Source organism: Xenopus laevis, chromosome 9_10S, assembly GCF_017654675.1.
Source record: "Xenopus laevis strain J_2021 chromosome 9_10S, Xenopus_laevis_v10.1, whole genome shotgun sequence".
In the NCBI taxonomy this organism is placed as follows: Eukaryota; Metazoa; Chordata; class Amphibia; order Anura; family Pipidae; genus Xenopus; species Xenopus laevis.
Window position 1 is genome coordinate 6,892,851 of NC_054388.1, and position 24,792 is coordinate 6,917,642.

Consider the following 24,792-nt stretch of genomic DNA (forward strand, 5'->3'; position numbering starts at 1 on the left):
TACTAGGGCATGGTCATTAAAAAAGAAAATGAAGTCTTTTACAATATTTGCCCCCCCAAGTGCTATTCTTTGGCGTCTCCATAATGTGAATTCATTGACCAATCTATTAGACTTTGAATGCATTTTTGAAGTTCAGTCAAACAAAAAGTCTAATTTTTATTAAGGCCTCAGGTTTTCTTCCACATAGTTACACCTACCATAGAGCACACTCATCTGTTCCATGGAGACTCTCTTTTTCTGTGGCCAGTGGGTGATAGTTCTTGCTCTGCATGGAAGTGGTTATTAAGAAAAGGCATCACAATGGAACATTCCACTAATATTTCAAATTTTTCTTAAATTTTTCTTTGGTAAGCTTTATCAATACTGTAGGACTGGTATGATACAATAACCTCATTCCAAAAAAAAATACAATCCTAGTTCTTTGTAAAGAAGAACATGAAGAACATCTTTAAATGTTCAAATACTTCTTCAGGGGTTATAAAGCCCAACAGGTTCTTGGCAGGCAGTTGGCACAAGACATATCAACTTTATTGCTAATGGAGTCTCAACAAGATTGTGTTGCAGGGCAAAGTACGTACTTTGGACCTAGTCTGATCAATTTTCCTCCAACTTGTGCAGGGGGCAATTTCAACCACTGCCACCATCTTTTAAAACCACCTTCAGTAATGAAGTTGATATGCCCTGTGCCAGCTGCCAATCAAACCACCAGTTCTGAACCAAAACAGTGTGCCCCTTTCCCAATGGCAGAGGACGTAGGAAAAAAACACTGTGTTGGTGAGTCCTTATCAAGGAGACAAATTGGGAAGTAAATGAATGAGTTGTTTTTCCTACACTTGTTTTAGATATTTCTATTTTAGTAATCATGCCTAGAGAACCGCAGGCACTACATTTTAAGAAGCCGTCCTTAGTATATTCTTCTCCACTTCCTGGCTCTATGTGAGTTGAGGTCTTAACTCAACTGCTGGGTGTGGGGGAGTCAGTCAACTGTCTGGGTTCTGATTACAGAACATTTGTCCATTAACAAGAGCCAAGTGTGACAACACTTTAGTAGAACACCTCCCCTGCCTACTGGTTAACAAAGGGAATTGCAGCCAAAAGTAAGAAGCAACACGTAATTTATCTGTCAGAGGGAGAATGATGAAGTGGACTACTTGGTGATTTTAAGGAGTTATAGGGAGTTTTACAGATGTTGTAGAAGATAAACACAGAATTAGTGTTATTTATTTTGCAGGCCTGAAGACCATTGTTGGTGCCTTGATCCAGTCAGTGAAGAAGCTCTCAGATGTGATGATCCTCACCCTCTTCTGTCTTGCTGTCTTTGCCCTCATTGGCCTTCAGCTCTTTATGGGAAACCTGAGGCACAAATGTGTTCTATGGCCACCCCCCGATGACTATTTCATACTTTTTGACAACAGTACCTTAAACGCCACACTATATAATGATACAGCGATCAACTCCACTCTCAGCAACAGCACAGAGGTGTTTAACAACTACACCATTGACTGGGATGCCTACCTCAATGATGAAGGTACAGGAGAAAAGCAGATCCAAATCGTGTATAATGTACGTGTATACATTCCTTGTTTTATTTTTTCGTTAATTTTATGTATTTTATTCCCAAATTATAAAAGCCAATTTTTACTTCCTGGATGGAGCAAGTGATGCTCTTCTGTGTGGGAACGGCAGCGACGCTGGGTAAGTGACCAGTAAATGTCTTCCATCATCTTATACAAAGTTTAAAAAGGGCAGGGGACAATTTTTCTTCTGTCTCTTAAGAAGGAAATCTGATGTAAGCGCTACAAAAGTGATTTTATTTTTGTCTATAGGAAATGTCCGGAAAGTTATACTTGTATGAAAACTGGAAGGAATCCTAATTACGGGTACACCAGCTATGACTCCTTCAACTGGGCTTTTCTTGCCCTTTTCCGCTTAATGACACAAGACTTCTGGGAGAATCTTTTCCAGTTGGTAAGATCCCTTTAGGAGCGTCATGCACATGAGATATAATATGTCGGAATATGAAACTGGATATTAGACTTAAGCTGGCCATAGACGCAAAGATAAAGACATCCGAATTGAACGTTTGTACAAATTTTGGACCTTGTGTGGATCGTCCTGACATTGTGCGTTGGTTGTTTAGTCGATTGGACAGGTTAGGAGATTTCTGTTGGCTAATGATAATATCTCTGCATGTACTGCCCTGTATCAGGGTGAGAATTGGGGTACAAAATTATTAACTGACCTAGCTATTGTAGAATAAATGTCTAATGCGTCAATGTAGTATTAGTGCATTATGTATTCCTATATCGGTGGCATTGCTGATCTTAGAATTGCGCTACACAAGGGTTGGACCACCACGGTTTGACATGTTACCCTTTATTTGAATGAACCACAAGAAAGCAGCTTTCCAGGGGATTGGAGCACCCTTGTACCACCCATGTGCACACCCTTCTGTATCAGGTGCTGTCAAGTCATTGCTGCATTCATACGGGGGGGGGGTAACTCTTTATACTCTGTTCAGAAAATGCAAAGAGCTACAATGAAAAGTGACAGGCAGTGTCGGACTGACCCACCGGGATAACCAAGAAAACTCCCAGTGAGCCCGGGTGTCAGTGGCCCTCATGCTGCTAAATATTTGGCCTATTTCAAGGCCACTTCCTAATTCTAAATCGTAGTATATTATTATAATTATAGTATTATAGAATAGAGACTGAGTGAGGAGAGGAAGAAAAAAAGTACTGAGAGTGGGCCCCTTGTCTAAGGTTTTTGGGTGGGCCCCTGGTCTAAGGCTTTTGGGTGGGCCCTTGATCTATGGTTTTGGGTGGGCACCCGGTCTAAGGTTTTTGGGTGAGCCCCTGGTCTAAGGTTTTGGGTGGGCACCCGGTCTAAGGTTTTTGGGTGAGCCCCTGGTCTAAGGTTTTGGGTGGGCACCCGGTCTAAGGTTTTTGGTTGGGCCCAAGGTCTAAGGTTTTTGAGTGGGCCCCTGGTCTAAGGTTTTTGGGTGGGCACCCGGTCTAAGGTTTTTGGGTGAGCCCCTGGTCTAAGGTTTTGGGTGGGCACCCGGTCTAAGGTTTTTGGTTGGGCCCATGGTCTAAGGTTTTTGAATGGGCCCATGGTCTAAGGTTTTTGGGTGGGCCCCTGGTGTCCCAGTAGGGGAGAGTGGCAAAGGATTTTGTGGGCATAAAACAAGCACTTTGCACCTGTTCTTCAAACTTACACCTAATAGTTTATCTAAGAACATAGGCTGTAAAATGCACAAGCACAACTGTAATAATCTGCTTTCATTTTCTAAATTTCTGTAGACTTTAAGAAACGAATTACTAATGGGTTGGTAACTCCATTTAAACCACATAGAGCAATTAGCAACTCAAAATAAACCCCTGATCTTTCTTTCTTTCTCTCTTTTTTTTTTTTGCAGACACTACGAGCAGCTGGTAAAACCTACATGGTCTTCTTTGTGATAGTAATATTTCTGGGGTCTTTCTACCTGATTAACTTGATCCTTGCTGTGGTGGCCATGGCATATGCAGAACAGAATGAAGCCACCATCCAAGAAGAATTAGAAAAGGAAAGAGAGTTCCAGGAGCTTTTGGAGCAGTTGAAGAAACATCAAGAAGAGCAAAAACGTAGGGTCAGTGCCTTCTACTTGAGTCATATCCAGTCCCTGATATATGGGATGGATCAGAGGGGTGTAGATTATTTTTACTGATTTAATAAGGCCATAACTTGGGTGGTGTATTGCAACAGTGCAGTTACCTATAGCAACCAATCAGAAAGTTGCTTTGTTATTTAATCCTAGCTTGTTTTCCAACATCTGGGCCAGAAAACTTGGAAACATGAGAAATCTGGGAATGACTTATTGGTTTCTCTTCACTGTGATGACAGCTACAGCAGCTGTCCAGAGAGCACTCTAGAAATTACTCTATTTTTAGATGTATCTAAGCCTTTCATGTTGGCTCTTCATTAGAATACATAAGGTTTCTGCTGTGGGTTGTATTAAAGAGCAACCCAAGTGGCGCACAAAAGTTGTAGTAATGTACGGTGCTCCCCTGACCTTTCATATAACTGTAATCTGATGAGCCGGAGAAAGAGCCAGCACAGCATTGAACAGATCAGAACCATGACACGCTGCCAGGGACAGATTTTAATAAGGAGACATTGGAGCTGTTAAGCTTCTATGCACCGACTTAACAGGAATAATTAATAGCAGGTTAAATACAGTACTTTTTTAACAGTATCTTCTGGAAAGTGCCATATGGCTACCCTAGAGCAGTGATCTCCAACCAGTAGCTCGTGAGCAACATGTTCCTCTCCAACCGCTTGGATGTTCCTCCCAGTGGCCTCAAAGCAGGAGCTTAATGTTAAATTCCAGGCTTGGAGGCAAGTTTTGGTTTCAAAAAAATCAGGTGCACTGCCAAACAAAGTCTCACTGTAGGTCAACAATCCACATAGGGGCTACCAAATAGGCAATCACAGAGTACAAATCCAGTAGCATGCTAATTATAGACCCAACACCTTAAAGGGATCCTGTCATGGGAAAACATGTTTTTTTCAAATTGCATCAGTTAATAGTGCTGCTCCAGCAGAATTCTGCACTGAAATCCATTTCTCAAAAGAGCAAACAGATTTTTTTTTTTATATTCAATTTTGAAATCTGACACGGGGCTAGACATTTTGTCAATTTCCCAGCTGCCCCAAGTCATGTGACTTGTGCCTGCACTTTTGGAGAGAAATGCTTTCTGGCAGGCTGCTGTTTTTCCTTCTCAATGTAACTGAATGTGTCTCAGTGGGACCTGGATTTTACTATTGAGTGCTGTTCTTAGATCTACCAGGCAGCTGTTATCTTGTGTTAGAGAGCTGTTATCTGGTTACCTTCCCATTGTTCTTTTGTTTGGCTGCTGGAGGGAAAAAGGGAAGGGGTGATATTACTCTAACTTGCAGTAGTACAGAAGTAAAGAGTGATTGAAGTTTATCACAGCACAAGTCACATGACTTGGGGCAGCTGGGAAATTGACAATATGTCTAGCCCCATGTCAGATTTCAAAATTGAATATAAAAAAATCTGTTTGCTCCTTTGAGAAACGGATTTCAGTGCAGAATTCTGCTGGAGCAGCACTATTAAAAAAAATCGACTTTTTCGAGTAGTCGCGGAGTAAGTCGGATTATCGAGCAAAAAGCCAAAACTTCCAAGAACCACAAAGGCATAAAATATGTTTCAACGGTTAACTGGGCCATCTGCCATTGACTTTTACATGATTTCGAGTATTTTCGGATTTCGGGGTATAATGAATCTCAAAATTAAAGTTTTCCCCCTTTTTCCTCTAGAAAAAAATGAGTTTTAGTGAATAACCCTCTTGATATATGAAGAGCCATATTACATAAAGATCTCTTATCCAAAAAGCTCTGAATTACCGAAAGCCTGTCACCCACAGACGCCATTTTATCCAAATAATCCAAATGACTGATATCCTTTTTCTGTGTAATAATAAAACAGTTGCTTGTACTTGATCCCAACTAAGATATAATTAATCCTTATTGGAGGCAAAACCAGCCTATTGGGTTTATTTAATATTTACATGATTTTCTGAAGATCCAAATTATGGAAAGATCCCCTATCCAGAAACCCCCAGATCCCAAGCATTCTGGATAACAGGTCCCATACCTGTATTAAGTTCTGCCATGCTAGTATCATGCTAGGCTCCAAGGAACTGCCAAGGAAGAGACAAGGAACGGGGTGCTCTTCTCTTGCCCAATTGTTCCCCTAAATTAGGTTCCTGTAAGGATATTGCAGAATCCCTCAGGAATTTACACAGATCCCTTCTGAATGATTGCTCACGACTTGCTGCGCTACTTCACAGCTCCTGCCGCCAGCTTCCGAAAATAGAGGCTCTAACATTCTTGACTAATGATTGTGCACAAGCCTGGCCTTTAAAACTTCCTCTTGTGTCTCCCCAACCTGCATTTAACACGGGATTATTCTGGCAGTCGTTTCCGATCTTTAACACTGGTTAGAAGTGTTAGAAGAAGAAGTGACTTCTCAAATTTCTCATTGGTTTCACATTCACATGACATATGCTAAATTTCTGTATCTGCTTTATTAGCATAGGAGGCTCACACAATGATGACACCAGGCTGTGACAAATGTCTACAAGACTATGGGGCAGATTTACGAAGTGGTGCAAAGTGTGCGAAAATTTGCCCTTTAGTAAATCTGCCCCTTTGTCCCAAGGAGAATATTATACTAAGGGGATATAGAAATGACGCAAAACAACTCTTCAAATAAAGATTTCTATTTTATTTCCTTCTTATCATCACAACATAGTGCTCTCTCTAGCCTGCCCACTATGGAATGGAAAATGGGTCAATTTAGCACATAATATAAACAGAAGCTCAGAATTTGCTTATTTGGGGAATCTTGGCAGGATGATTATGATCATATCCTGGAAAGAAAACTTCAGCTTTTGCCCAGTAGGTCATTGTGGACTAAAACTCATCTATGATGGACCTTTATTTTACTTGAAACCAAAAAAAGCTGGTCTTTATAGTCACCATTAAAAGCCGTAATATTGGGTTTCAAGGTCCGTGCACTTTGAAGATCCCAGTCAACTCAACTGAAACATTTTAGGAATGCCAATAATTCCCCCTGTGATTTCACGGGGACTAGTGTTGCCCTCATGGGAAAATTGCAGCGGGAGAGGATCATTTTCTGTTTAGAGGTATTTCACCCAAAAAGAAATTCTGTTATGGACTCGTAACCATTTATTTTCCAGAAGTCCAGTGTTGCCTCAGTTGGGCTCATCAACACAGCAAAGAAAAAAGCTCTTTCAGAGCACAGCCTTGCTGGGGATGGCACAGAAAATATGGACTGCAACGGGCGAGCGGTGCCCAAAGTTATATCTGATCATGTGCCTTCTTTGGAGGATGTAAGTATCAAAATGCAGCTTGCCGTTGTCTTCAAACATATGTTCTTTTAGCTCAAAATAAGGTTAAAGAGTGTTGGTGTAACAGCCCCTTTGTTATTGCATTAGAGGTTTCCAGGGCAGCTAATAAATGTTCATGATAAACCATTCAGCCCACCCTGGACCTCACATTGGGCACCATTCTATGACTTTTGGACCTCCTTGGCTAAATACTTGTACTAGAGTAAGGTTCCAATGCCATGGCTCTCATTTTATACTGCAGTCACCTGGAGGCCAAACTGAACATATGGGGGCAAATTCACTAAGCGCCGAAGCGCCGAACGCTAGCGTTAATTCGCTAGCGTTTGGCATTTTCGCTACTGCGCAAATTCACTAACGAACGCTGGCGTAGTTTCGCTAGTGTTACTTCGCACCCTTACGCCTGGCGAATTTTCGCTAGCGACGTAACTACGCAAATTCACTAACTTGCGCAGTGTACTGAACGCTACCTTTTACGCTAGACTTCCTTCGCCACCTCAGACCAGGCGAAGCGCAATAGAGTAGATAGGGATTGTTTCAAAAAAAGTCAAAATTTTTTCTAAGTCCCAAAAAACGCTGTCGTGTTTTCTTCATTATGGGTGATAGGCTGAAAAAGATCAAAAAATTTTTTGGGGCTCCCCTCCTTTCCCCCTACATTTCCTGACTCATGGCAACTTAACTATACAGTGGGCACATGTGTAGGGCAAAATAACAATTTTTATTTGATGATTTGAAGGTTTTCTAGGCATTTGTAGTGCTGATACGCATTCCTCCATTGAAATTTGAATTTGGCGCCTTATGCAAATTAGCCTTTGCTAGCGTAACTTCGCTTTACATAGAGAATCAACGCTAGAGCAACTTCGCAACCTTACGCTACCCCTACGCAACTTCGGATTTTAGTGAATTTGCGGAGCTCTGGCGAAACTACGCCTGGCGAAGTGCGGCGAAGTTGCGCCTGGCGAAACTACGAATGTTAGTGAATTTGCCCCATGGACTCCAGTAGGCCAGGCCTTTCCAAGTAGCTGTTGCTTTTAGTTTCTACTAATGGAATTTTATTTAACAAACCAAAGCCAGAAAGTTATATCTAGTTTATCTGTCTATAGATTTGTACCCTAAGATTTTCAGGATTCTATATTTATATAATCCCCAATGCACTTGAAGACACATGACCAAAATAAAAACTTAAATTTAGCTCATGTATCAGTATCTACTCAAGATTGACTGGTGGTACTGGGTTCAACGTGTTCTTTTAATCCATAGACATTTGTTCCAGTAACATTTGGCCCCTGTAGGTTTCCATTGCTCTAGGCAAGACCACCAGAACAATGCTAGACTCTTTGAATGTCTGTATGTGACATATTGGCTTATTGGCAAATCTTTTTTTTTATTTTTGCAGACAAGCTCAGCACAGTCAAATCAACAGAGGAATTCTACGATTTATTTGGAGGAGCCAACTCTGCAGAAAAGAGCAGAGAGCAACCACAGTGTCGAGTCAGAAGTTGCTCTTGAAGGTCCGTATGATGAGAGAAGAGTATTTGTATTTGGAATGCAATGATTCAATGAAATACAAGATCTGATAGCACATAGTACCTTGCTGCTTCTGCAAATCCCCGAACACGGACTTCTTCTTTGCCCGTTGTTACTCAGTTATTGATTGTAAAGGGTACATCTGTTGAGAGGTTTTCACCATAGCGTTGCCATTTTTTTTATCTTTAAGCACAAAAATATAAAAGTATGGGGTTAGGGTGGTTGGACAAATTAGCCCAACCTGGATATTGGCACAAGATGCCTTTCCTAGACCGTTCTTTCTGTGGATACCCAATACACAAAAAAAAAATTGCCACCTAGAAATGTGTGGAAAATTTTAAAAACAAAGTATATCAATGGATTATTTTTATAACCCTGGGCCTCCTTGGGTTTTTTTTTTTTTAAAGAACTGGAAGACGTTAATCAAAAATGCCCTCCCTGGTGGTACAAGTTTGCTCACACCTTTTTGATCTGGGATTGCTGTGTTCCATGGGTGAAGTTTAAGGAATTCGTAAGGTTTGTGGTCATGGATCCCTTTGTCGACTTGGGAATCACCATTTGCATCGTACTTAACACCCTTTTCATGGCCATGGAACATTACCCTATGACAGAGGAATTTGAGAATGTTCTGGGTGTAGGAAACTTGGTGAGTTATTTAAATTCGGTTCATGCTTAAGCTGAGTAAGTATTACTGGGGGCGTATACAAATGTGCCCATGTGGTTCAGCATTTGATCCTCCCCATGCTTACCTTCAAATCCTAGTTACATCGCTCAACCTACTATATTTCAAGGGTTATCCAGGACAGCAGATAAGTATTATCTCAAATCTGCTACCATTTGGACTTCAGGTTGGGCCCACCCCATCAACTTTGGGTTTCACAATGGGGAAGTCTATTAGTTTAGAAATCTTTATTCTAGAACAGTGCTGTCCCATTGGGATTCTGTGGGCTGGTTGTGGCCCTATGGTCCTCAGACTCCTCAAGATCACCATTGACCTATTTGGATAACATCATCATTTCATTGTATTGTGGTCCTCAAACATGTAGTTCAGTGAATAATTGTCTTGGATGGCACTGAACTTGAGGGTCTGAGGCTGGAATGTCAGTTTCAACCTCATTCTGACCAAAAGTTTTTGATAAAAATAAGGTTTTTTTTCCCATAGGTCTTCACTGGCATATTTGCAGCTGAAATGTTCTTCAAGATCATAGCCCTGGATCCATATTACTACTTCCAAGTGGGGTGGAACATATTTGACAGCATTATAGTCACCTTGAGTTTGGTGGAGTTGGGCCTTGCAAATGTAGAAGGCCTGTCTGTGCTCAGATCGTTCCGTCTGGTGGGTATTTCTTCTTTCTCAATATAAATACATACATATTTGGAGATTACTTTGCTGTTTTGGTTTGCCATATTACTCAGTGTGGTTTAAGTGTTCATAACTAGAGAAATTAGTTAATGACTAGTGACCAGTGCAATAAATTACAAAAAGAGGATAAAGTGTAAACGGAGCAAGTGGGATTCTTGTTGGACAATTAACTTGTGATAGACCATCTCTTTTGGTTGCTGGACTTCAGGTTCAAGCTGTCACCTTTGATGTTGGAGAATTTTTTAAATTTAAACCTATTTTCTATTGGGATTTACATATTTTTCAACAGCCTCCTGGAAAAACTACAACGGGGGGATAGGGTGATCCATAATTATAGAAGTAAGCTGGGCTTTCACAGAGAAATGTAATATGTAGTAAAACTGAGTGTGCTTCTGCTTGTAAAGCTGTTTCAACAAACTGTCCACACAACATCATGATTTGAAATTTAAGCTACGTCTCAGGATAGCACGCGTATCTTGCTTATGCAATTTCAGCATTCGTTTTTACGAGGGGGTTATATATGGTTGATTAAGGAAACATGCACAGAAATACCAAAATGAAATACCAAAATGGTATTTGAACTCAGTATTCAGAAAGCAAATTGCAATTAGGCCACCTTATGCTGTTAATTAAACATTCTAAATGTCGTCACCCATCTTTAAAGCCTTCAACAACATTGCATTTCCATAGTTCTACTCTATGAGTCTTCTTCTATCTCTCATCCAGTGATTTTCTACTATCCACATATAGTATATCACGATGGGACAATGGAGTCTTCTTCTTCTGCACAAAATAATCCAGCTAGACCTCCAGTTTTGGCCCCTTTGGCACCTTGGTTCCCTTAATCTAGCTAGCACCAGTCCCAGTACCCAAACCATACAGCTAACTACTACAAATTAGGAAAGGCAAGAATACAATTTGATTGGTTGCTATGTGTAACTTTTGTGGTTCAGTTCAAGATAGTGCCTCACTCTTGCTGAATGCTTGGAAAGGCTAAATGTGTATCAGATAAACACTATGAAGTAGATTAGCAACAGGCTATAGTCTTTCTATTCTGTCTAACTAATGTAGAATATTTTAATGTTTCAAGCTCAGGGTTTTCAAGCTTGCCAAATCATGGCCAACCCTTAACATGCTCATCAAAATCATCGGTAACTCAGTCGGAGCTCTTGGAAACCTGACTTTGGTGTTGGCCATCATTGTCTTCATCTTTGCCGTGGTGGGGATGCAGCTGTTCGGGAAGAGCTACAAGGAATGCGTGTGCAAGATTGCTTCCGACTGCGAGCTGCCACGGTGGCACATGCATGACTTCTTCCACTCTTTTCTCATTGTCTTCCGGATCCTGTGCGGGGAGTGGATTGAGACGATGTGGGACTGCATGGAAGTGGCGGGGCAAGCCATGTGCCTGGTCGTGTTTATGATGGTCATGGTGATCGGTAACCTGGTGGTAAGTCGCCTGTCATCTCATGGATTTCCAAATCTCCTTCAAATTTGCACCTGGGGCATGGGGGCCTGGAGGGGGGGTTGAGCCTGGGGAAGGGAGGCCTGGTGGGGGCCCCTGTGTCAGATACAGTGGGGGGGGGTCTCAGACCCTCCAGTCCGACACTAAAATTTAGCTACACACATCGGTAGCCAATACAAACCATGATCCGATTGCTTAGTAGATGCCCCATTCCACCAACCAACCAACCATCAATGTTGTGTTTTACAGTGCTACATAAACTAGTGCTATATAGATAAAAATATACATACCTTTACATGATCAGAACAGATGAGCAGCCCATTACTCTTTCATTAAGTTTACAATATCTATCCATGTCAATACAGATTTATAGTAATGCCATTGGTCATGTTGCTCTCCAACCCCTTGGATGTTGCTTCCCGGGGCCTCAAGGCAGGTGCTTATTTTTGAATTCCAGGCTTGGAGGCGAGTTTTGGTGCATAAAAACCAGATGTACCGCCAAACAGAACCTCCTGTACGCTGTCAGTTAACATGGGGATTACCAACTGCATATCACAGCCTGTATTTGGCACCACCAGTAACTTTTTTCATGCTTGCGTTGCTATCCAACTTTTTTTTACATTTCAATATGGCTCACCGGCTAAAAAGATTGAGGACCCCTGTTCCACAGTTTCTCCCACTCTTCCATAATTCTTTTCTTAGCTTTGTGTTGATAAGCTACTATCCCTATTTGTTTTCAAACATGTCCCATGCCTTTGCCAATAGCACAGCTCCAACACACAAGCTGTTTGTCAAGTACAAATATAGGCCCAAAGTTATTTCCTCCAGAATTCCTTTAAGGCTATAACAGGACATTAGGAGGAAGCGACTTAAGTAGCTTAGTAATCCTGTCAGAAAATAGAAAACTAGAAGTTGACATCTAGGTGCCCAACTGCAATATCAAACAAACAGGAGACAAGACATCAATGTAATGGTTCTTTTGACATCGCTCTTAGATGTGCCACTAAGAGCTGGATAATGGCTTGTTCTGTTTTCAGTGCTTTTGGCACTATGGGGGGCAGAGGAGGGCCAGGTTGACTGGGCACACAAGGCAACCCAGCCGGCCACATCGCCTCCCCTGTGTGCGTACATGTGGAGGGGGGTGAGGAAGCAAGTGAGCGCCGAGAGCAGCAGCAAGAGCTACAGAGGGGTAGGAAGATTACTTATTAAGAGGTACCTGCCCTGTGCCCCCCATAGTTCTAGCGCCGATGGGAAGCATCACTTAAAGGGCATGTAAAGGCAAAAAAATAAAATCCCATTTTTTACTTTCTTCAGTGAAAAAGAAACCTATCTCCAATATACTTCAATTAAAAAAAATATGTACTGTTTTTATAAGAAACCTGACTGTATGCAGTGAAATTCTCCCTTCATTTACTGCTGTGGATAGGAATTGTCAGACGGTCCCTAACTGCTCTGCAGGGAAACAATCATACTTATGTACAGCAGGGGGAGCCCCCGCCTTACTTCCCAGCCATGCAGAACTCAAGCAGCTTTGTTTGTTTCCCTGTAGAGCAGTCGGCGACTGTGTAGAGATTTGTATTCGATTTTATTTTTGCCTTTACATCCCCTTTACTGTTTCCAAAGACTTTACTGCAGGGACAAAGATCATGGAGCCAGATTTAAACAGATAAACTGGGATTCTATTTGGAGGATTATTTTGCTGCAGCCACTGGTTCTGCAGAGTTGGAGAAAGTTTGTATTAAACAATACAAAAACTATAAAATCCACATTAGATCACATGACAACACAGGACCCAGTGCAGTCTGTATATTCTGATTATTAATCAGTCTTGTGTATCGGCTTCTGGCAGATATTATTTGACTTGTGCTGTTTTGATCATTTACGACGATCCCTAAGCAGCCCAGACCACACTGAGCATGTGCACAGTCTTGGTCTTGCAAAGATGTATAACAAAGTTACAAGATGGTGACCCCCTGTGGCCAACTTTGAAAGCATAAATCATTTGTTTGATTAGGCTTGTGGTGCAGTAAGTTCATGTTTATGTTTAGTATACAAAATACAGCATTTCTAGCCTTCTTCTATTTTAGACTTTACTTCCATCTTACAGCTTGTTCAACATGGGCTTCATCTATTTGGCATATGTTTATTTGCAAACAGGGAAAAAGTAGGTGAATTTGTTATGTATTTTACCCACAATGGACCCTGTCTGCATAATGTGCCCAAGTGAACATACTCTAAACTGCTTTGATAATATTTTATGGCTGGTGAAAAGGCTTCTGGTGCACTGAGAATATGAAATTTCAGTAGGGGAGAATGTGTACCATCAGTAATAAATCTAAACTTTCCTTCGTACAATCTACGGATATTTGATCCCTCTGAATGTGTGAAATTTGGGCTGCATGTATGCTTGAGCTGGGACAGGCTGACTATCGATTAAACTGGAACCAGTAAAACAGTTGTCTGTATCAGGATGGAAACTACTTTAAGGTACAGGTATGGGACCTGTGATCCAGAATGCCTAGGAGCTGGGGCTTTCCAGATAACAGATCTTTCCGTAATTTGGATCTATACTTCTTAAGTCAACTAGAAAATGATGTAAACAATAAATAAACCCAATAGGCTGGTTTTGATTCCAATAAGGATTACTTATATCTTAGTTAGGATCAAGTATAAGGTACTGTTTTATTATTACTGAGAAAAAGGAAATCTTTTCTTAAAAATGTGGGTTATTTGGATAAAATAGAGTCTATGGGTCTATGGATCCCATACCTCTACTACAATATTAGTGTATTTTACTTCAATTGATGACATTGCCATATATTTGTCTTTAGGTCCTCAATCTCTTTTTGGCTTTGTTGCTGAGTTCCTTCAGCGCGGACAACTTATCGGCCTCGGATGATGATGGGGAGATGAACAACCTACAGATTGCTCTTGGAAGGATCACCAGGGGAATTGACTTTGTGAAGAAAACTTTCTTCTCTATCCTGCACTTTAAGAGGAAGCCAAAAACCGAACAGAAGGAAGAGGACCCTAACAAAGAAAACATTGCTCTCAACCAGACAGAACCAGAACCCAAGACAGAACTGGAACCCAAGACAGAACCTCCACTGATTGATGGTGTGACTAAAAAAGAACGTTATTTCTTGGATGAATTTGACCACGTCAATTTTATTAACAACCCAAACATTTGTATAGAAGTTCCTATCGCATCAGAAGAGTCCGACTTTGAAATTCCAGATACGGATGAGTTTAGCACACAGTCGGAGGTGGAGGAACACAAGGTATGACCACACTGCATACACACTGCAAGACATTGATCCCCAACCAGTGGCTCCTGAGCAACTTGTTACTCACCAACCCATTGGTTGTTGCACCTAAGCAGGTGCTTATTTCTGAATTCCAGGCTTGGAGGCAAGTTTTGGTTGCATAAAAACCAGGTGCAGTGCCAAACAGAGCCTCCTGTAGACTGCAAGTCCACATAGGGGCTACCAAATAGCCAATCACAGCACTTGCTTGGCACCCCCAAGGACTTTCTAGATGCTTGTGTTGTTCTACAACTCTTTTTACAAATTAAATTTGGCTCATGGGTAAAAAAGGTTTGGGATTTATCTTCAGTATCAGGACATGGCCTACATGTTTATAACTTCAGTTCCTATAATAATGTAGTCATTCTATTTTTGATTCTAACCAGACATGGTACTTAGTCTTAGGGGCCAATTCATTAACTTCGAGTGAAGGAATAGAAGAAAAAAAACATTGAATTTTGAAGTGTTTTTTGGCTACTTCGACCATCGAATGGGCTACTTTGACCTTCGACTACGACTTCGAATCGAAGGATTCGAACTAAAAATCGTTCGACTATTCGACCATTCGATAGTCGAAGTACTGTCTCTTTAAGAAAAAACTTCGACCCCCTAGTTCGCCACCTAAAAGCTACCAAACCCAATGTTAGCCTATGGGGAAGGTCCCCATAGGCTTGGCTAAGTTTTTTTGGACGAAGGATAATCGTTCGATCGTTGGATTAAAATCCTTTGAATCGTTCGATTCGAAGGATTTAACGATTATTCCTTCGATCGTTCGATTGCAGTATTTGTGCAAAATCCTTCGACTTCGATTTTTGAAGTCGAAGGATTTTCATTCCCAGTCGAATATCGATGGTTAATTAACCCTCGATATTCAACCCTTGATGAATTTGCCCCTTAGTGTCTTTGTAGATCCCTAAAGAAGTCCACATCAAAAAAGTTTTGCTTTATGAATTTTAGGTTTTAATGGAAGAACTTTAGTTTTTATGCCATGGAGCTTCTATATTGTCACTATAGCCTCCCTTTTTTATATGACGACCTAAACATTTTCTCTATATGTGTTACATGTTTATTGACATACCTTTATAAAGGAATTTCCAGAAACCATGAAGTGTGACATATATTATTTCTGCAGCAGAAGTATGGCGACGGCTCTTCAATGTGTAGCACAGCAGATTACAAACCTCCAGAACCCAAAGAGGAAGAGGAGGCCTTAGAAGAAAAAGAAGAGGAAGGCCCAGAGGAATGTTTCACTGAGGGTATGGAGAAGAGTAGAACTTCCTGTGTAGACAAAGGGATAATATTTTATATCTGCTCCAAGTTAGATTTCAAGTGATAGGAAGGGGCAAGAACAAAAGGTGCCAATAAAAACCCACTTAGGCCAAAAAAGTTGGGGAGGAGTGAACTTCAGCTTCTACTGAGATATTTTACATACTCTCATTGTATAACCTTTATACCCTATTCAATTAAATAAGAGGTGGGAGGTACAAGTGGTTGCTCTGGTGTTACCAGATTTGCCTTCTCTTTTGTTGGGCATGAATGTGCATCAAGCTGCCATATACAGGGATAGACTCAGTTGCCCTTCTGAAAACAGGTGAGAGCTGAGAAATACAGAGTGAATTCGGAGTATCACTCATGTATTATAAGGGATAATGTACCCCCTACTGTAAATGATAAGGATATTAGAAGTCACTGAGGGGTTGTTCTGAGACCATATAAAGGCACAAGGCTGCAGGCTGAGTTATACAGGGAACTCTGAGTATCACTCATGTATTATAAGGGATAATGTACCCCCTACTGTAAATGATAAGGATATTAGAAGTCACTGAGGGGTTGTTCTGTGACCATATAAAGACACAAGGCTGCAGGCTGAGTTATACAGGGAACTCTGAGTATCACTCATGTATTATAAGGGATAATGTACCCCCTACTGTAAACGATAAGGATATTAGAAGTCACTGAGGGGTTGTTCTGAGACCATATAAAGGCACAAGGCTGCAGGCTGAGTTATACAGGGAACTCTGAGTATCACTCATGTATTATAAGGGATAATGTACCCCCTACTGTAAATGATAAGGATATAAGAAGTCACTGAGGGGTTGTTCTGTGTCCATATAAAGGCACAAGGCTGCAGGCCATATAACTGCTTTTCTTTTTTTATTTCTTTGCTCTCTACCAATAAAACTGCAAAATTTCACATGTGCTATTTATAAATGGAATTGTTCTTCTGCCCAGAGCACATACAGAAGTTCATCTAATTATAATAGTTCTCCAATATTTGTTTTTAAAGGTTGTGTGCGCCGATTCCCTTGTCTTTATGTCGACATCACAACAGAAAAAGGGAAAATCTGGTGGAACATTCGGAAAACATGTTTTGTGATTGTGGAGCACAACTGGTTTGAAACCTTCATCATCTTCATGATCTTACTCAGTAGTGGAGCACTGGTACATATATAAAATACATTGTCTAACTTCTAGAAGACTTTTTATTCCTCCAGTCCATATGTTTATTCCTCCAGTCCATATGTAAATATGGTTTATATAATTATTAGTGCCCAAGTTCAAACATGGAATTTTCGCTAGTTGAATCCCACACTTGCTTAAAGTCTAGGACCAAATTAGTCTCCACCACATCTTCAAAAAGGGGTTTCCCATGTACTCATCACTGGTTCTGTTTCATCCTGTTACCTTTAAATTTTTCTGCTTGCAACTCCTTGTTGTGCTCTCTGGGTTATTTTCTGCTTCTGTCAGCAAAGTTGACTTCCCACCCCACACCCAACCACTCCGTGTTAAGTCCTAACCATACCACTTTCTCCAGCCAATCAGGGTTGTAAATGTGGATGATTCCTATATGAGAAGGTCAAAAAGAAGGGAAGAATTCAACACTTTTTTAAATATAATTTTCAGTTCTGATTATTTTTGGATTTAAATTTTGAGAATAAATAAATAACACACCTGTTTTAACCTGTAGGCATTTGAGGATATCTACATTGAACAGAGGCAAGTGATAAAGACTGTCCTGGAATACGCTGATAAAGTCTTTTCATATATCTTTGTGTTTGAAATGCTACTCAAGTGGGTGGCATATGGCTTCAAGGTCTATTTCACGAATGCTTGGTGTTGGCTGGACTTCCTAATTGTTGATGTAAGTTAATGAATGTAGCCCAATCTTCCCTCATAAGAGATAATTACCATGAAGTGATTTGTTTGCCATTGGTTTTTTGATAGGTGTCTTTAATCAGCCTGACAGCCAACTGGTTGGGTTACTCTGAACTTGGCCCCATCAAATCCCTTAGAACCTTGAGGGCCCTCAGACCGTTACGAGCGTTGTCAAGATTTGAAGGCATGAGAGTAAGTTTTTGTTATTCTGTGCATGATTGATGTTATCTGTGCATGCAGGAAAGATATATAAAATTAGAAAAAACTTGTCTCTGTCCAAAGATTTATGGGCCTAACTGTATAAGAATTTTAGATTGGGTATTTAGCAGTAACATTCTGTCATGTATGGCTCCCTAAATTCAGAACAACTGCTAAGCTCCCAGGTCACGGCTAAAAATTCTGCTTGTAGCAGCTGCCTTTGGCCTCAGGAGGAGCCTTCAGCTACTCAGATGCCACCAGGTCTTCACATGAGAGGAGTAAAGCAGACGTTCTGAACGAGCAAAGGGGCATCTGTATTTCCAAGGTTTTGGACAGAAGGCAACAGTCCAGGGAGTAGACGAGAAGTGTTGTCATGCAGGCCGGGGTCGGTACAGGCGGAGTTCAAGCAGAGTCAATCAGGACGGGGTCGGTATAGGCGGAGTTCAAGCAGGGTCAATCAGGCCGGGGTCGGTATAGGTGGAGTTCAAGCAAGGTCAATCAGGCCGGAATCAAACAACACAGAAATCGCACCCAGATACTAACGAATCAGACCTGACAATGGGCAAGCTCGAAGCTCCTTTAAATAGCTTTGAATTTTGCGGCAAAGTGCAATGATGTCATCACGCATGGCACGTAAATTGCGGAACTGCGCACCTCGTACACCTTAGGAAACCTTGGCACCAGAAGAGGAGGCAGCACCACATGGCGGGCATCTCCACCGGCCCACTAGACTACCAGTGTATGTTACACATTCATCCTAATACTGGTGTGGGGAGGCTTGCATACACCCCTCCTTCTACTGTTTATTTGTATGCTAGGGGGCAAAAATGGCTGGAGATGGGGACTACCAATTAATGACCCCCACGCATGTAGGGTCTGCTGTATAGGGTAGTTACACCACTGGACGTCTCATAAAATTACCAAAACCCAATATCCTAAGGATAAAAACCATAGATTTTTCTGCAGTACATTTTTCCATCTTGATCAGAAAGAACATGTCTCCACTTAAAAGGAGAACTAAAGGTAAAATGTTTGTGGTATTTTGTTAGGGTTGTTTGGTTTAACATATGTTTCCGCTTACGGATCTAGAATGTTAAGAAATAAAATGAAAACCCCTTAGCAGCCTTTTTGTGTAAAGACATATCATCTTATGTTTCCAGGTGGTTGTGAACGCCCTTCTAGGAGCCATTCCTTCTATCATGAATGTCCTGCTGGTTTGTTTGATCTTCTGGCTCATCTTCAGCATCATGGGTGTTAATCTCTTTGCTGGGAAATTTTATCGATGCATCAACACAACCACGTCAGAATTATTTGAGCTCGACGTGGTCAACAACCGCTCCGAATGCCTTGCTTTAAACAACACAGAGCAAGTGCGATGGGTTAATGTCAAAGTGAATTTTGACAATGTGGGCCTTGGGTATCTCTCCCTTCTACAAGTGGTAAGAAGATCATGCCGTGAGGCATTAAGGTCCATTTGATATCGTGCGTAGAGCAAGTTATAACCTTGACAAGTGACTTAAGGTTATTGAGGTTCCCTTTGAAATGTTTGGTGCCATTTTCATTAAAGAGACAGTAATGGCAGATGTCTTATGGAATCAATGCAATAATATTTTAGACTCCAGAATAAATATACACTACTATACATCTTCAGGTGTCTAGACAGCAGGTCCTGTCCTTTGTATTTTATAGCTTGCCTATCATTCAGACAGATATCATGCAAGCTAGGATTGCTGGGACCCATGGCAAGTTGCATCTTTAATTTTTAATCCAGTACAAGCTTGTGCCACCAATCACAAAGGTGCCCTAATGGGTACACTATACAGAAATTGTCCAATCAGTCCCTTATAACAAACTAGGGATACATTGAACCCAACATTTAATTTCAGATTTGACCAGGATTCAAATTCAACATGTATCAGAACCGACTCTCAAAGTCTTACGACCCTGGGCAGCTGAAAACCTGAATTTTAGGTTCACAATTATCTTTGAACGCTGCCCAGCATTTGAAAGTGTAAATTATGGTTCAGTATTTGGACAACTCAGTTGAAGTTTATTTGGCACTTGTTGGAATCCAAATGGCATTTATTGGAATCCAAATTATGGAACACCCATTGGAAATTCCTTGATCGGATACTTGCTAGAAACACAGGCCAATATGAACGGGGTGATTTATAACTGAATTGAGATATTGATGGGCCCATTTGTTCACGCAAGGATGCTATTAGAAAATATTATTCAACATCTATAAAGGTTTGTATCAAGGCAATATTTAATTAGCAATTAGCAACTACTTTAGATAAGTGATCCCTACACTGAGCTTAATTTCCTAGTGTCTGTTTGGTGGAACCACAAAGATGTCCGATGGAGACCTCTAGAGGTGACAAATGATGTTTTCCTTCCCACGGTATTTGTAATGAAATCAAGTAGCTGAAGAAACCCAATGAAGGGAAATTGAAAACATCCTCTGTCCTTGCAAAGTAATTATGATGGGTGATATTATTTTTGTGTTCTCTACACAGGCAACTTTCAAAGGCTGGATGGATATCATGTATGCTGCTGTAGATTCCCGGAATGTGAGTAGATCAAATGCTGCTCTTTGTTTGATTAGAATTGGTTTAAAAGTTGGGACGGGTTGGCTAGACCCAACGTTTTCAAAAGTTTCATTTCAGTCGTTGCAGCTTTGGAAGTAATGGCTTTCAGGTAGAAGCTTTGCTCCTTCTGATACCAGGGAAAGTATTTTTTTAACTTTAACAGCAGTGTCTGCTCTCCCTTTATCTCGGGTTAAAGGAACAGGGGATGGATATGTAAATGTGCAGAGAAAATGTTTTTGGAACTAGAACGTTTGAAGTTAAACAGGTTTAGGTCAGAGACTCGGGAGACAAATCTCCTCTTCTTCGGGGCGACTAATCTCCCCAAACTGCCTCCCATGCCTTCCCGATGGCTAGAATGCAAATCGCTGCTCTTCGTTTTCCGAAGTTGCCCAAAGTTTCCTCATGAGGCAACTTCGGGCGACTTCGGAATACGAAGCACTCTGAGTGCAATCCAGACAGGGATTTCCATTCTAGCCAGTGGGAAGGCAGTTCGGGGAGATTAGTCGCCCTGAAGAAGAAGAGATTTGTCCCAGGCAGAAAGTGTTCTCTAGGCCCAAGAACCTAGAATTCTTCAGGGGATTCAGGGGACAGATTTCGGTCTTGCACACCCCAAGACTATGGGGTCCTAGTGCCCGAGCCATCACACCCGGCCCCCCTACTATGCGTTATCGAATTCAGCACTCAAATCCCCAGTGCTCCTTAGAATCCGGCTGGAATGCCGCCCCTAAAATCTTGCCACCCTAGGCTTTTGTGGCCTCCCCACAAATCCAGGCCTGGGGGGATTCTATTGTATTAGGCTGCTAAACTTATAGGGCCCTTCCCTGGGCAAGTCACTGGATACATTTAATAGAAGTCTCATTTAGAAAATGTAATATTTTGCAGAATGGGTAGAAAAATAGGAACTTTACATCAATATCTGGCAAGATGGGGAAAAAGATTGCATGATATGCACTAGTAGATCGGGCCCCGGAATCTCTAAACAAACAAGGAAAGAATAATGGAAATGAAATGATCTGACTTAGATATGGAATTACTTCATTTTTTCTCCTTTTGTTTATCCCCCCTCCACACACACAGATTGAGGACCAGCCGCAATATGAAATCAATCTCTATATGTATTTGTACTTTGTCATATTCATCATTTTTGGAGCCTTTTTCACTCTAAACCTGTTCATTGGCGTCATTATCGACAACTTCAATCAGCAGAAGAAAAAGATAAGTATTTATTTGGCCCCTTTCATAGGTACAATCTACATAAAGAAAAAATAGACGTGACGGCGTTTCTTAATTTCAAGTGTAAATTTTGGTACGTCGCTGCTGAATATTTCAATGAGAATAATGAACATAACATGGCAGGGAATAACAGGCTTCTTTTGTTTTATACTTTGGAGGTAAGGACATCTTTATGACTGAGGAACAGAAGAAATACTACAACGCTATGAAAAAGCTCGGGTCCAAAAAACCTCAAAAACCAATTCCAAGACCCACGGTAAAATATTTCACGCATTTCGTTGAGATTCAAACTGTGTGCTGGTTTATTTTTGCAGGTTGAAATTTTTTTAAAAACAATGATCATTTTATCTACACATACATAAATCCAGGCTCATATGGAAGAACAAATCATGATCGTTCCTTAATATAATGCTTTGGAGGCAGAAGGTTTCAGCCTTAGATCAAGGTGTAGACTTTAACAGCCAACTATTAGGGGGTGATTTATCAAGCTCTGAATAGCCAAACCTAGAATAATTCGTAAAACGATGAATTATTCGAGATTTAGTATCTCTAAAGTCCAATGGTCTAAAAACTCTGAATCCGAAACCCCGGCATCTAAAAACTCTTGATGTCCTGTAAAAGTCAATGGGGAAGGTCCCAGTGTCTGCGCTGATGTCTGTACCGATATCCGATGATTTCGGGGATTCGGAGCAAAAAACTCTGAAAAAAACGTAGTTTTTGCAGAAAACTCTGAACAATTCAGAGTTTTCAGTAGGGATGCGGTTCGGGATTCGGTTCGGGATTCAGCCTTTTCAGCTGGATTCGGATTCGGCCAAATCCTTCTGCCCGGCCAAACCGAATCCGAATTTGCATATGCAAATTAGGGACGGGGAGGGAAATCATGTGACTCTTTGTCACAAAACAAGGAAGTAAAACATGTTTTCCCCTTCCCCCCCTAATTAGCATATGCAAATAAGGATTTGGATTCGGTTCGGTATTCGGCCGAATCTTTCACAAAGGATTCGGGGGTTCGGCCGAATCCAAAATAGGGGATTTGGTGCATCCCTAGTTTTCAGCGAAAGCGCCTACGTTTTCGGAGTTTAGTCTGACCATAGTTTTTTGAGCTTTTTTCTTCATAAATAAGGTCAGTTCGGGAATTCGCATACCTCCCAACATTTTGGAAGTAAAAAGAGGGACAAAAAAATTTTTTCCGCAAGTAGTGCAGCAATTTTTTGACCACACCCCTTTCTGTGGCCACACCCCCTAATTACCATGTTTGTTTTACAAAATTTGGCAGGTTATGAAAGTTTGAAAATATTTCTCTTTCTCTAAACTGTGTTTTTGTGTCTCAAAATTGTTACAAAGTATCTTATTTGCACTTGTTAGCTGTTCTGGGCTCTCTGCTAAAAGCCAATTAAGTTAGAAACTTTGTTTCTTTTTCTGGCTGTTCAGTGCAGAGAAAATAGGGACTTTTTCAGTACAAATGAGGGACTGCGGGTTGAGCTGTCAAAAGAGGGACTGTCCCTCCGAAAAAGGGACAGTTGGGAGGTGTGAATTCGGAGTTTCTCAAATTTGGATATGATAAATAACTTCCTTAAAGTCTACTTAAAGAAATTTAAGAACTAACCTGGGGGCAGCTTGTCCAAAGGTCCACATAGTGATAATGTAGGTTTCAGAAAAACAGGAAGAGGACAATAGCAGTGAGTGGTGATTTTGGACTTGATCTGATTTTTTTTGGCTTGACCCAACCCAACTAAATTCAGTGTATGATTAACAGGATCTTTAAAGCTAACACATTACCAAAGAAAGAGAATTAACATACGTGTATATTACCCTGCCTTTTATCATTTAGGGACAAAAATAGAAGTCGATTTCCTTTCCTCCACCAGTAACCCTCTTCCTTATCTCTTCTCGTATCTGTTTCCTTTTGTCCCAATGTCTGTTTCTCCTTTGTCTGTCGTATCCACTCGACCAGAACAAAATTCAAGGTTTGGTGTTTGACTTGGTCACAAAGCAGGCCTTTGACATTGTCATTATGATTTTAATTTGCCTCAACATGGTGACGATGATGGTTGAAACAGACGATCAGAGCCAGGAAAAAACTGATATTCTTTTCAAGATCAATCTGGTGTTCATTGTCGTATTTACGAGTGAATGTGTTCTCAAAATGTTTGCTCTCAGGCACTACTTTTTCACAATTGGATGGAACATATTTGACTTTGTGGTGGTCATCATTTCTATTGTCGGTAAGTATCAGTTGCGAAGTTAGAACAATGAAGTGGTGTCTTAAAAGTGAGGTCTTTCTTTCTTCTACTGTGTTTGAGAAGTCATCCATACTAACCCAAGTCTAAGTTGACCCATCTCTGATCCTTTTAGTCCTGTATATTTTATCCTAAAAGACTGATAGGGCAAAGGAAAGGTCTATTTTAGCCCCTTACTACCTTTTTATTCACCATTTCCGGGTGACAGAGATGGACAGAGCAATTTCTGACCCCTGAGGTGGCAGTATGTTCAAAGAAACATAGACCTTTCTCAGGAGGACAATAAAAATGCAGTGCAAAGGTGACAATATTTAATCCTTCAAGCTGTTAATTAGTTTAATGGATGAATACAGTGTTGGAATTAAGAAACTGCATATGTCAACACCTAAATTGAGTTAGGCACCCAACAGAAAAATATGGTAAAAAATATGGTTTATAATCTTTATTGACACAACATCTACAGTATATTGCTTTACATGGTTCATGCTCCACAAGCACTTAGGTATAGGTTAATGTGAAGTCACTACCAACCTGGATATTTGTCTGTAACATGGTTGTTAGGCATCAAGAAAAAGGTCCAAGACCCAAATGTTTGAGCTGAGTATCTATGCAGAAATTAGGTTTATTCTGCAAAAGTGCTGACCAACCCTCAACAGGTGAGAAGTCTGTCAAGCTTTGGTGACCAATAAAACAAGAACCGCTAAGTGTCGCCCATTTCATCAATTATGGTGGCGATTGACGTTCATTGATGTTGCTCATCATTTATTGTTTGCCAAGGA

The 24,792-nt window shown here is 40.9% G+C and overlaps 1 protein-coding gene across 5 annotated transcripts in view; it reads left to right on the forward strand.

Moving 5' to 3' along the window:
• Positions 1 to 24,792, forward strand: part of LOC108702183 (sodium channel protein type 4 subunit alpha) — a 67,388-nt gene that overhangs the window by 36,219 nt on the left and 6,377 nt on the right. For 4 of the 5 annotated variants that reach the window (XR_005964625.1, XM_041578554.1, XM_041578553.1 and 1 more), the window contains 19 exons: positions 1,232 to 1,528; positions 1,632 to 1,695; positions 1,827 to 1,968; positions 3,419 to 3,631; positions 6,771 to 6,923; positions 8,335 to 8,449; positions 8,873 to 9,111; positions 9,628 to 9,801; positions 10,919 to 11,275; positions 14,122 to 14,571; positions 15,728 to 15,851; positions 16,883 to 17,037; positions 17,564 to 17,737; positions 17,821 to 17,943; positions 19,110 to 19,388; positions 20,469 to 20,522; positions 21,618 to 21,755; positions 21,925 to 22,029; positions 23,728 to 23,998. Coding sequence is in view for 4 of the 5 variants with exons in the window: in XM_041578554.1 (XP_041434488.1) it covers positions 1,232 to 1,528; positions 1,632 to 1,695; positions 1,827 to 1,968; positions 3,419 to 3,631; positions 6,771 to 6,923; positions 8,335 to 8,449; positions 8,873 to 9,111; positions 9,628 to 9,801; positions 10,919 to 11,275; positions 14,122 to 14,571; positions 15,728 to 15,851; positions 16,883 to 17,037; positions 17,564 to 17,737; positions 17,821 to 17,943; positions 19,110 to 19,388; positions 20,469 to 20,522; positions 21,618 to 21,755; positions 21,925 to 22,029; positions 23,728 to 23,998 (3,627 nt within the window). In the remaining variant the exon portion in view is untranslated. The remainder of the gene's footprint in view (positions 1 to 1,231; positions 1,529 to 1,631; positions 1,696 to 1,826; positions 1,969 to 3,418; positions 3,632 to 6,770; positions 6,924 to 8,334; positions 8,450 to 8,872; positions 9,112 to 9,627; positions 9,802 to 10,918; positions 11,276 to 14,121; positions 14,572 to 15,727; positions 15,852 to 16,882; positions 17,038 to 17,563; positions 17,738 to 17,820; positions 17,944 to 19,109; positions 19,389 to 20,468; positions 20,523 to 21,617; positions 21,756 to 21,924; positions 22,030 to 23,727; positions 23,999 to 24,792) is intronic. The other variant, XM_018237689.2, reaches the window with a different exon arrangement.